At 42.1% G+C, this 12,633-nt stretch overlaps 2 protein-coding genes across 3 annotated transcripts; both read left to right on the forward strand.

Moving 5' to 3' along the window:
- Window positions 1-2,429: 2,429 nt before the first annotated feature.
- Window positions 2,430-4,638, forward strand: olfm4.2 (olfactomedin 4, tandem duplicate 2). Its single transcript, XM_063909322.1, has 5 exons — window positions 2,430-2,604; window positions 2,689-2,856; window positions 2,943-3,155; window positions 3,252-3,393; window positions 3,722-4,638. The coding sequence occupies exons 1-5, from the start codon at window positions 2,557-2,559 to the stop codon at window positions 4,513-4,515; spliced, it is 1,365 nt and encodes a 454-aa protein (XP_063765392.1). The 5' UTR covers window positions 2,430-2,556; the 3' UTR covers window positions 4,516-4,638.
- A 1,346-nt stretch (window positions 4,639-5,984) lies between these two features.
- Window positions 5,985-12,183, forward strand: rps6kl1 (ribosomal protein S6 kinase-like 1). Of its 2 annotated transcripts, none has more exons than XM_063908122.1 (12): window positions 5,985-6,086; window positions 6,766-6,882; window positions 7,015-7,188; window positions 7,479-7,603; window positions 7,866-7,958; window positions 8,046-8,093; window positions 8,530-8,662; window positions 9,009-10,412; window positions 10,494-10,583; window positions 11,296-11,378; window positions 11,473-11,568; window positions 11,671-12,183. In XM_063908122.1, exons 3-12 carry the CDS (start codon window positions 7,053-7,055, stop codon window positions 11,779-11,781), a joined length of 2,319 nt encoding a protein of 772 aa, XP_063764192.1. In that variant the 5' UTR covers window positions 5,985-6,086; window positions 6,766-6,882; window positions 7,015-7,052; the 3' UTR covers window positions 11,782-12,183. The 2 variants fall into 2 exon arrangements, with proteins under 2 accessions (XP_063764192.1, XP_063764193.1); XM_063908123.1 differs by lacking the exon at window positions 5,985-6,086 and adding an exon at window positions 6,160-6,182.
- Window positions 12,184-12,633: the final 450 nt, after the last annotated feature.

The following is a 12,633-nucleotide window of genomic DNA, read 5'->3' on the forward strand; positions in this document are numbered from 1 at the left end:
TAGTGAAATAACTTTTATTGGTCAAACAGAAACATGTTTATGTGCATTCAAACAAAAATAGGCATGTGCATAAATTTGGGCACCCCTAAGAAATAATTCCATTAATATTTAGTATTGCCTCCTTTTGCTGCAATAACGGCCTGTAGACGCCTCCTGTAGCCACAGACAAGTCCCTTAAGCCTGGCAGGTGGTATTTTGGCCCATTCTTCCACACAAAACGTCTCCAGTTCAGTCAGGTTTCTTGGCCTCCGTGCATGGACAGCCTTCTTCAAATAAATCCATACATTTTCAATGATGTTAAGGTCTGGGGACTGGGATGGCCATTCCAGAACATTGTACCTGTGCTTCTGCATGAATTCCTTGGTGGATTTTGATCGGTACTTAGGATCATTGTCCTGCTGAAAAATCCAACCCCGGCGTAGCTTCAACTTTGTGACTGACTCTAGAACATTCTTGTCAAGAATCTCCTGGTACTGTAAGGAATTCATGTGGCCCTCAACTTTAACAAGTTTTCCAGTACCTGTGCTAGCCACACAGCCCCATAACATGATAGATCCTCCACCAAATTTTACAGTGGGCAACAAGTTCTTTTCATTGAATGCAGTGTGTTTTTTTCGCCATGCATACCTGTTCATGTTATGACCAAATAACTCAATCTTGGTCTCATCTGACCACAGTATTTTGTTCCAAAATGCTTCTGGCTTGTCCAGATGTGCTTTTGCATACCTCATGCGACTCTTCTTGTGATTAACACTCAGGAAAGGCTTTTTGCACATCACCCTTCCAATGAGCTCTTCCTGGTGCAAAGTACGCTGGATTGTGGAACGGTGAACAACTACACCATCAGCAGCCAGATGTTGTTGTAGTTCTCTGGAGGTGGTCTGTGGCTTCTCTGTGACCATTTTCACCATCCTTCGCCTGTGCCTTTTCCCTATTTTTGTCGGCCTACCACATCTTTCCTTCACACGGACTGTTCCTGTGGCCTTCCATTTCACAACTACGTTTCTGACTGTGGAGACAGACAGTTTAAACCTGTCAGATAATTTTTTGTACCCTTCTCCTAATTTATAATGTTGGATTATCTTAGCTTTCAGGTCAGTGGAGAGTTGTTTTGAGGTCCCCATCTTGCCACTCCCTAAGAAAGAACCTAGGCCAGGCACAGCCAGCTATTACCTATGTTAAATAGTCTTTTTCATGATTGGTTCCACCTGTCTTTGTAATTGAAGGTCTAATGAGCTAATCAAAGCAATTTTGTGCAGCAACCTGTCAGCTATAAATCCGTACAGGTGTTGAAATGAATGCTATTTATAAGGGTGCCCAAACTTTTGCACATCCCATTTTTTGCATTTTATTTTATTATAATAAAACTATGTAATGCTACCCTAAGAATTTTGGTCTGGAAAACACTAAAACGTCTACATCTTTGTAGGAAAACAAATGTTGTTGCTGTGATCTTCTATTATAAAGGAAAAGCAAATTGTCATGAAATCTCAGAGGGGTGCCCAAACTTTTGCATACCACTGTATAATCAACACTTAAATGACACTTTAGTTGCAACTAGAGAAACATTCAAAAGCTACGTATACAAAATAGATAAAACTAGGAGCACCTTTACCAGCTTTGCTAACACTTTAACGCATCAATAATTATAATCAAAACATATCATATTATTCTGAAATGGACCAATCTGCAGAATGAGTACTTTTGCTTTTGGTACTTTAAGTATATTCTGATGCTAATACTATTGTACTTGAGAAACATTGTGAATGCAGGACTTTTACTTGTAACAGAGTATTTCTAGCCATACCTGCAAACTCTTTCTTTCCCGGAGCTTCCCCGGGCGCTGCACAATAGCTGCCCACTGCTCCTAGTACTACAATGGGTTAAATGCAGAGGACCAATTTCACAGTGTGTGCTCTGCTGTGTGCATGTGTGTGACAAATAAAGAGGGTTTCATCCTCCGATTCTATTCTATTCTAGCTTAAGTTAACATGTAAGTAAAAAGTTGTTCCATTCTGGCACAGTATCTCCTTCCATTGAACTACGTTGTTTAAAAGCACCAATCATGTGGAGGAAGAAACAATACAAAGATGCAATTCGATTATTTCATTCACGACACAGTGAGAACTGACTTTTAGGATGATGACTACAAACACGACCTGTTAAGCAGGATAAATCATAAATCATACAATTATATTATACGGCCTGAAAGTGTGTGCCTGTGGATATGATGACCCCTTTCAACCATATAACACATGCAACATCTTACAGGCCATAAACATTATGAGGTTCTACAAATGGCATTTTTCTCATCCACACCCAATGTTCTGATCAAACCTGACTTCTTCCTCAAATGTTACTGTGAGCAAACAAGGATAAGGCCATCAATCCTGAGCTGCTTGTGAATGAACAGCTGGTCTTGTGTTGAAGTTCCAGGCAGCTCAATTAACAACTATTGGAAGAGAGAAGGTGTTTGAGATGATGTGATAAGAGCTGTCCTTAAAAGGCGTGCAATAACGCCACAGAGGAGACATTTGAGAGGTAAACTGAGACAAGATGCTGCCAATTCTGCTCCTGCTGCTCAGTCCTGCTTCGGCCTGGATTGTAAGTGAACTTTCTTTAACATTTGCAGGAGGTATGGGTACTTTAATCTAATCCATGGTAATATTTTTATTTTTTGATTATCAGCCGGTGCATGACTGGGAGTCTGGCAATGTCACTGCTTCAGTGGGTGAGTCAGGTCAGTGCGTTTGTCACGTGTATCTGCCCGAACACACCTTCCCTGCTGACCGGGTTGAGCACATGCAGCAAGTTAGCCAGGATCTGTTCCTGGAGGTGGAAATACAGATGAACCAGGTGCAGTAAGAATTATCCAAATTGAGCCCTTCAAAAGAGTTTTCTATATAGTTCGGTGACATCATCATGCTTCTTCACTCTTTTAGATGATAAGTTATGAGGGTAAGTTGGAGGCCTACTTGAAGGAACTGGTGGACTTGACTATGAGAGTGACCATACTGGAGAGCAGTGCTGACAAATACATCAAACTGGAATTTGAGCTGCTCAGGATTGAGCTCAGAGAGTTTGAAGCTCTGGTGTCTCAGCTCAAAGAATCGCTCAACTCCACCTCTCCCATGTTTGACAGCCTGTATATTGAGGTGAACGAGCTGTTTAACTAAATAACGTTTAATTAACATAGATTCACATTGTAAAAATATATAACATTTATACTTGTTTTATTTGTTTTTACCCAGATCCGTAACATGACCCTCATTGTGAACCAATTGGAGACGTTTGACAAGAGCAACCTGGAGGTGATCCGCATTGAGTTTGCTAAGCTACAGAAGAAGCTGGAGGAGTGCCAGAAGGACCAGGATGTAATCAAGCCAGATATAGGTAAGGCAACTGGTGAAATGATGGTGGATAACAGACCGGAATAGTTTTTGGCCTCTCAAATATTGAGATTTCCTGCTTTTCTATGATTGGTTTCAAATTAAACTCAACATATTTGGGTTTTGGACTGAAGTATCAAGACATTTAGAGACATCACCTTGGACTCAAACTGGGATGAACTTTCTTTACTATTTTTAACAGTTTTTAGACCAGACGATTTTTTACTTGAAAATATTTGGAAGAGCATTTAACCATTAATTTCAGCCTAAATGTAAGGGTTAAAAATCTGATTTTGCTATCCAACATGAACTATTTTCTTTCTTCTTTCCAGGTAACTGCAATCGCACAGGAATCATGAGCATTGGCAAGCCAATGGTGGTCCAACTGAATGCTCATTTGAATGCAGGTTATCTATATGGGGGCTGGGGAAAAGACTCCAAACCTGTAAGAGGCTATGAATCAATGTACTTCTACAGTGCGTACACCAACCACTATATGTATGACTTGTATTTGTATTCCAACTATGAAAATCTGATTCTGAGGTCAGCATTCAAACACCACGACTTACCAAGTGGGTGGGAAGGTACCGGTAACAATTACATTGTACACAGTAACACCATATATTACCAGCACAACACACCTTTCAGCATGAGCAAACTGAACCTGACCACTTCCAAATATGACTACAGAGTGATCCCAGCTGCTAGTACAAGTTTCTCGTACAGTTATTCACCCCATCAGAACATGGACTTTTCAGCAGATGAAAATGGCTTGTGGGTATTGTATGCCTCAGAGGCGAGCAAAGGTAAAATTGTCATCGCTAAAATAGATGAGAAATCTTTCGGCATTGAGGATGAATGGAGCAGCACTGCGTACAAGCAGTTGGCTGGTAACGCTTTCATGGCCTGTGGAGTTATGTACGCCACCAGGTCAGTGGATCTGACCACAGAGGAGATCTACTATGCGTACGACACCAGGACCAATGAGGAGAAACACCTCAGCATCCACTTCTCAAAATTCCGGGAGAAATACACCAACCTGCATTACAATCCGACCGATCAGAAGCTCTACATGTACAACAATGGCTACTATGTGTCCTACAATGTGAGTTTTAACAAAGAATGATGACTCCTGTCTGTGATCTCACGTATAGTGATCGATACGATGAATCTGTATTTACTCAATTCCTCAGTCTATAATTCTGTGTACTGTATCACATAGGCTGTCTTTTCCTAAATAAAATCTAACTGAAGCATTCGAAATGGATCAATTGCCTTACATTCTAATTCATATAAATAATGCTGTTACACGATACAAAATAAAGAAAATGGCACGGTTGAAAATTCATTTTAGATTATTAAAAAAAGCAACAATTAAACCTATGTGTATAGCATTGAAAGTAAGATCCAGCATGTTCAATCTAGTATTCACATGTCTGGCCCTTCATAAGAATGAAAATAGACCGATCCTTTATCATGCTGTACATTTGTCATTGAATAGATTGTTTAATAGGGTTTAAATCAAATTAAATAATGGATCCAAGGGTGAGAGTTGCCAGAACTGATGTCCTTGTGCCATACACATACACATAGAGATACACAGTGTTTATTTTTATGCAAAGAAGATAAAACAAAATCAATACAAAAATGCAAGTACTTCATCTCATGTAACGTTTGTTTTTCAAACCTAGAGGAACAGGAAGATTCAACACTAAGTTGCTGTGTTAAACTCATATGACATCTCCAGTTCTTTCTCCAGCATGCGTAAGGAAAGCTGTAGATCAATATTGAACCTTTTAGCCTAACTTACAGTCCCAGCCTATCAAAATACAAACTGACTGAAAGGAGAAATGTATATTACATATCTCAAATCTAGTGAAAGTTACTGGTTGTTTTGATCCTGGGGTGGTGATGCTAATGAGGAAACTCTGAATGTAAAACAAAAGGGAATATTTTATTGTGTTATAACCACAACAGAAGTGCACAGCACTTTATCAGTCCATTTCTCCAAAAAGTGTTTAGAAATATGCATTACACTATATATGACCCCTTCTTTCTTTTTAGATAAGGTTGCAGCATCTGATACATCACATGCCCCATCCTCTCCTACCATCCTGCTTGATGCTGAAGCTTTTACCCCCCTTCTGTAAACCGGCCCTCCCTTGGGAAGGAAGCCACTCTCCTTTGTGCTGTGACTCGAGCCTGGCTCCATCTGGTACTGAGCACCAAGACCCAGCAGATTATAGATCCTGGGCAGGGTGGTGATCCCTCCATTCACAGTTGATGGGACACATCAAAGAAATGCAGTATTCATATTATTCATTTCATAGAGGATTTGTCAGTAGTCAACAATTTCAAAACACAATCCATTTCGGAAGTCAAAAATCAGGGATTAAAAATGTCCTTCAGTCAGTGCACACAAAAACAGTACTGTCTCTTTAAATTGGCCAGCATCTGTCGTTTGGGAGCGGGGGAAGCGAAAGCCCGGTGTCAGCCCTGTGTGAAATGGGACCTTTGACTGACATCATGCTCAGCCAATCAGAAGCCTTGCCTTAGCCCTCTGCTCCTCCCCGCTCCTCAGAGGAGGGCGTTAGGCAGCTGAAGGCACTAGCTGCTGTCCGCTGCTGATGCTGCTGCTGCTGCTGCTACTGCTGCTGCTGGATGGTGGGGGTCCGGGGCATGCAAGCCTCACATCAGGTACAGTACTTTGTGTATCTGCCTGTTTTCGGTGCTATGGTTTTACTTCTTTATCATGGTGGAAAACCAGTTGTTTTGCTACGGGAGTGCATGCTGGTAAGATGATGATGGAGGGGACTGGGGATGGCGTTGTGCGTTTCATAACACTCCTTAGATGATGTCGCCTCCTTAACTGTAACCAGGATGGGGTGTGTGATGTTTGTCTTTCAGTGTGTAGGCCAATTCCCTCCTCAAGGGAAAGAAACGTTATATTTCAGATCAATGGGAGCTATTAGTCACTATTAGCCTTCCCTGTCTGACTGTTGTTACATTTCAAAACATGTGTATGTAAGAAAAGCTAATTGCATAATATTTGATGATTCGATGTGTCAGCACATGTATTTCCCATTAGAAATAATCCACTTCCTGTGATTTGGTTGATGTCTTTAGACCACACCATACACTGTACCATATCTTCTTTTTTTTTTTAACCATATTTCCACTATCCTGTTGGGGTTACATGACTTATGTTATTTTCCTAAAGACACACGACAATGTGCATGAGTGCTCTGAGTCATCTCCCTGTCATCTGGACGTTTGCTACTCTGCTTCTTTCTATTCATCTATTCATAGTAGACACAGGCTTGAACTGACTTCCTATGCTGGTCTGGAGGTTAACTCTTTTTTTCCACTGGTTCAGATGATCATGCTCTGCTACAGAGACCTCTACCTTAGATTCACTCGGGGCGGACACACACAGACCCCAGTGACAACAGACAGAGATGTGTCCTACTGTTGATAAGTTAAGGGAGCAAAGGTAAGTAACAAGTGAGCTTGAGTATGATTGTTTTACAACACTTTTAGATTAGGTTTCGTTTCTTATTTAACAACACACACCTGGACCATGTCTGAACCAGCAGTCATTTCTTACTTTCAATGCTGTGCTCAGGCCCATCCGGTCCTTGACAGGTACAAGACGAGGCAGTAATGGCGAAGAGAGATTACCTGGTCGAGGCGGCCAAGCAGATCCACATGGCCCTGGACAGCGAGGTCAATGAGGACTATGAAGCCGCTTTCAGCTACTATAAGAATGGGGTGGACTTGCTGCTCAATGGGGTTCAGCGTAAGTGGAAAACATTTGGTCTTTCAAACAATTGGTTAAGGCTTTGTGATAAAGAGAAACTGGAAGAGGAGTGTTTGTATTAGTCATGTGATGGGAACATGTGGACCAGTATAAAAACAGGAAGTCACAAACCAAAGGTTAAACTGATATTTCCCCCCACAGTGTTATTAGTTAGCTGTGTGGAACCAATCCTTAACCCTGATAAAGCAGACGTCTGCTCAGTTTGGGCTCGCACAGCTGCAGTTACTTCACTTTTTATTGGTGTCTGATTGAGCTTAACTGTTTTATAGTGGACCCAAACAAGGAGCGTCGGGAGGCTGTGAAGAGGAAAACAACTCAGTATCTTAAGAGAGCTGAAGAAATCTTCATAACACATTTGCAGGACAACCTAGGGAAGGGAAGCTCTCACTTAGGGGTAAGTCATACTTTACTATCATTCACAAAAATTAAATCTTATTGTAACTAATGCTCTCTAAATGTAGTGTGTAGGGTATAGTTTTTTTCAGCGGTCACATATTATTGTCTAAGATTGTCGTGTCAGCATTTTTAGCTTGTTCTCCTTGAGTTGAACATAAAAGAGCATGCCCTGGCCTACTTTGAAACAAATATGCTCAAAAAAGCCTTGTTCATCTCAAATACTGCTTTATTTTTTTTTCCTGGATTGCTTTAATCACCAGGGTTACAGCAGTCTGAGATTCCGTCCAATCAGACACTTGAGTTCACCGGTGGAGGACTTGGAGATGTGTAAGGTGGTGGGAGTGACTGATAAGGTAAGACAGAAACGCCTACTACCATTGTTTCCATATGAGTGGTGTCTTTGAGTATTTACACTCCTTGATGTGTGTTTCATTTCAAAGGTCCTGATTGTCCAAAGCATGGTCAACAAGGAGATGTTTGTCGTAAAGGTGAGTTTTCAGTTTACTACTATATTTAGATAATAAAGGAAACCAGAAGTGCAGTCCACAGTAAGACATAATTGGGCTTTCCCTCTAAAACATTTACATGTTTAAGATTCATCCAGTGTTAGCGGTTATGTTTCGGGGGTTGTTGTCTGGCAGCAAGCCAGTCCTTGGCAGGCCAGTCGATGGGAGCTCTCCCCATCCTGTCTCCCCGAGTATCATCCAGCATTGATCCAGCAGAGCTCTCACCCTTTTAGCCAGCGCAAGTGCACCTCAAATTTCAGTGACTATTGAGACCTGGTTACATACAGGCACTAAACTCTAAAGGGGGAAACCAAGCACTCTTTTTTTTCTTTTAACCATTCCGATTTAGTACCTTGTTGTTCCATATTAATAAGTGCATTTTTAAAATACCTATCAATGTGTGTGTATGTTCTTGTAGAGTCTGGTCAAGTCGAGCTGGGAGAGCAGGGATCAGCCAACCATCATTCCTCAGGGGGTGCCCTACATGGTTAAACTGCTCAGATATTACGTCAGTGAGGATGCTGTGTACCTGCATCTCGAGCATGTCCAAGGTGAGCAGTTAGCTCTGTCCTCCTGTGTTGTTTGTTCTTTTAGACTAGTCGGAAGAACACATTCACAAAACACACTTAGGATGTTATACATTACCACACTTTTTTTTAATGTCTGTAGTTTTAATCAAAATTCACAAAAAAAAACAACATTTTTTTTAATGCCTAGTTAGAATATAGAAACATAGCATTTCAGAAAACTTGTAATACAAGGAAAATGTCTTGTATATATTGGATTTTACCTTGTTTTTAAAAGAAAAATCAAGTAATTATGTCTGTTATTTTTCACCAAAGTGCACTTGCTCCTACATGTTTATATGAGCTACATTTTCTTCCCCTATTGTCCTAGGTGGGAAGCTCTTCTCCAAGCTGCACAAGCTGCGGAACGAGAAGGCCAAGGAACACCCAGACTGCATCTCTTCTGGCCAGCCCAGCATCAAGCTGAAGACTAGCTACACCTCACCCACAATCAGCACTGACTACCAGCACAACAGCGGAGGGAGCACAGGGGTGATTCCAGAGAAACTAAGCGATGAGAGCCCAGACATGGACTTCACCACGTCATGGGACGAGACTCAGCAGCGCCTGGAGAGCTGCGGCACTCACTCCTACATCGAAGAGACAGGTTGTCTGCAGAACACGCGCTCCGCAGCCTCATTTTATACCAAGCTCGATCGGCTGACTTTGAATTCTAGCCTGAAGAGGACACAGGCCAACACCCACATCCACACACCAGCTCCCAGTTTGTGTTTGCACTCCAGCAAAACTCAGGAACAGCCAGCGCTTCCTCTCTCCTGCACGCGTGTTAGTCAAGCTCTTGGTGTCATGTCAGATATCCACCAAACTAAATCTGCAATGGGGCTGACAGAGTGCAGCGCAGAGTTTGAGGTTGCTTGGAAAGCTGCGGATCCAGCTCACAACTCTGAGCAATTAAACCCCTATGCAGTGACTGGCTGTCTTTTAACCAGCACGCCAGGACAAACACCACCTCATACAAACCACACCTCATGTATAAAAGCAGGAAACAGTAAAAATAACAGTCTAACTTCCTCGCCTGCCATCCTGCATCTTCCTCTCCATTGCCAAACCCAGATCCGTGGCAGGGCATCATGGGACACCAACGGCTCCAACCAAGGATCAGTTTTGAGTGATAGCTCGGCAGATACGGTTACAGACTTAAAGCAGCAGTGCAGCAGTCCCACCGCAGAGGAAAGAAATGGCATGGTGGTCATCAGGAGCACAGACAGAGCGGTGTTTTCTGAGCACACAGACACTTCAGAAAGCTCCTGTCACTCCTCTGCTACCCTCTGCCACAGCATTGCAGAGAAACAGGGTACATTTCTGGGGGAAACACATCCCAGTGAGGGTGTAGAGGAGGCCTGCGAAATGCTGAGTCATGTAGAGAAGGTGGCACCTGCAAAAAGGCGATCATTTGTGAGCTGGTTCTCCTCTGGCCCTGCTGAAGCCCCGCCCCACAGGAACGGGGAGGATGTTAGTGTGTCTGTTAAATCAGAAGGATCGGGGGGGCAGGGGCAAGAGGACATCATAGAGGTGGATGGATGGTGCCACCTGCCTCGGGTCCCCATGGAGACCTCCAGGTCTGCAGATAAAGCCATGCACACCTGCTGGGGGCTCTCGGAAGCAGAGGTGCGCGTCTGGGGGGCTCAGATCCTGCTGGCTCTGGAGAGTCTGCATCAACAAGGCATCCTGTGTCGGGACCTCAACCCTAGAAATGTTCTGCTCACCAGCAACGGTGAGTTCATCATCACTGTAAAAGACTGCATGTGGAGAACGTACATACTTCTGATTTTAACCAGACGCAATGTCTCCACAGGGAAAGTGTGTTTGACTTTTTTTGGACAGTGGAGTGAGGTTCAGTCAGAGATCAGCTCTAATGCCATGGAACAGATGTACTGCGCTCCAGGTAAATATATGTGTCGACAATGTACTATATGATATATACAGTTGTTTTAACCCCTTCTTATCCAGTGAAAACCATGTTTTTCCTGATGTGGCCATTTTCAATCTCTGTGAAAAACTGAAAAACATCAGTGTTGATTTATGGGTAAATTCTCATACTTAATAAAAAAGTATATAAAGTATTCAAAACCCCTCTTAGGTTAGCTTGAATATGCAACGTCAAAACAGACCTGTTTATGTGATCGAATGAAAAGCTGACCTTTACAGACAGGTGGTACTCATAGTACAGCAACATAACAAATGTTTGTCATTTAAAGTATGATCTGTACACTTAACTAACCAACAGTATATGAAAGTGTTAATATTAACACAACAATAAACATTTACAGCAGTAAAATGCAGCATATATATTAATGTAGCAGTATTATAAGTATACAAATACTATTTATAATTGTTCAACAGAGGTGGAATGTACTTCACAATGACTACTTTTACATTTCTTACTATGTAGGTATAATAACTCTTATTAAAGTTAAGAATCTGAATATTTCTCACAACTCTGGCTTGGTGTAAACTGCCACCTAGTGGCTAGATATAGTCAGTTCACTTTCCTCTGAATAAGAAGCAAAGTACTGCACGTTATAATTGTAATATGAAGACATCACAACAGATTTTCCACATGTTGTGCAATTACCTCAGCCCCTCTATGTTGACAGAAATTGGAGGCGTGTCCAGGATAACAGAGGCTTGTGATTGGTGGAGTCTTGGGTCTTTGTTGTTTGAACTCCTAACAGGAATGGTAAGCTAAGACGCTCTAAGCATGTTTATTACAGCGTTCTTTCTGCAAACACTGCATCTTGACTCCTCACACGCTCTGCTCTCTGTGCCTGCAGCCACTGTGGCAGCTCCACCCAGCAGGAATCCACTCTCACACCCAGCTGCTCATCCCCAACCACCTGAGCGCTGCAGCCGCCTCTCTGCTCACTGAGGTCAGACTTTAGGCTTCTCTTCTATACATTATGCTCAGTGTCGATACATGAAACATGGTGAGATTTAATCTTACAGTGCTTCTCCTTTATGCTGCTTCACAGTTGCTTCAGTTTGATGCGGGCTATCGCCTGGGTTCTGGTGGTGGGGGTGTCAGTGACATCAAGTGTCATCCCTTCTTCAGCAGCGTCTCCTGGAAAGCTCTGAGCTGCTAGCAGGTGTGTCCCCTCTGATCCTTCTGTCCTGCGCTGGAAGTGAAGTTAAACTCTGAATCCTAAACACCTCGATTGGATTCAGCACCAGATGGCTTGTTTTCTTCGCACTGTTTTGCGCTTCCCAAGAAGAATGACAATAAATACTGCAACATGAACAAACCTGGTGAACCATGTCCCTTACAAAACATGAAACAACTGTTTTAACTTCATATATGATGGCCATTTTAGATACCCTGATGCAATTTTGGTACATTTACGTTTTATAGTATCCATGCAGATTATAACAATGCATGAAAAATGAAATTACATTCGACCCAATTCTGACAATTAAAAATGTTTGCAGTTTCTGCTATTAAATATTGTGAAGAAAAAAGATATTAGGCAATAAATTGTTACCTTCTCTATCCGTGGGAGTTCATTCATTGTCGATGTCTTTGTGTGTTTAATTGGTTTTTCAGTGAGTGCATTTTTGGGATAGCATGGTCCAGTGGCTCAGTAAGTAGGGACTTGGACTGGGAGCTGTAGGATCAGCAGTTCAACTCCCTAAATAGACCTAAAAATGGAGTGAGGACTGCCACTTGGAGATATGTGTGACGATTAAAAAGGGTTTCAACTTCTTCTGAAATGGGACTTTCATTTATTGGTTAGACTCCGCCCCCATCTTATAGTCATCAACCGGAAACACATGTGGTTAGAAACATTGTTAATGCTCCTGTTTATAGTAGACTGCATTGTTAGCAGTTAACACTTGACTTGGTTTTTATAAAGATCCATAACCCCATCTGTGCAGTATGTATGGATGGAGCTATTTTTCACCTATCTATGCCCCAGGCCTATATTTGTATATTTAGC

The sequence above is a fragment of the Eleginops maclovinus genome, chromosome 19 (assembly GCF_036324505.1).
Source record: "Eleginops maclovinus isolate JMC-PN-2008 ecotype Puerto Natales chromosome 19, JC_Emac_rtc_rv5, whole genome shotgun sequence".
Classification (NCBI taxonomy): Eukaryota; Metazoa; Chordata; class Actinopteri; order Perciformes; family Eleginopidae; genus Eleginops; species Eleginops maclovinus.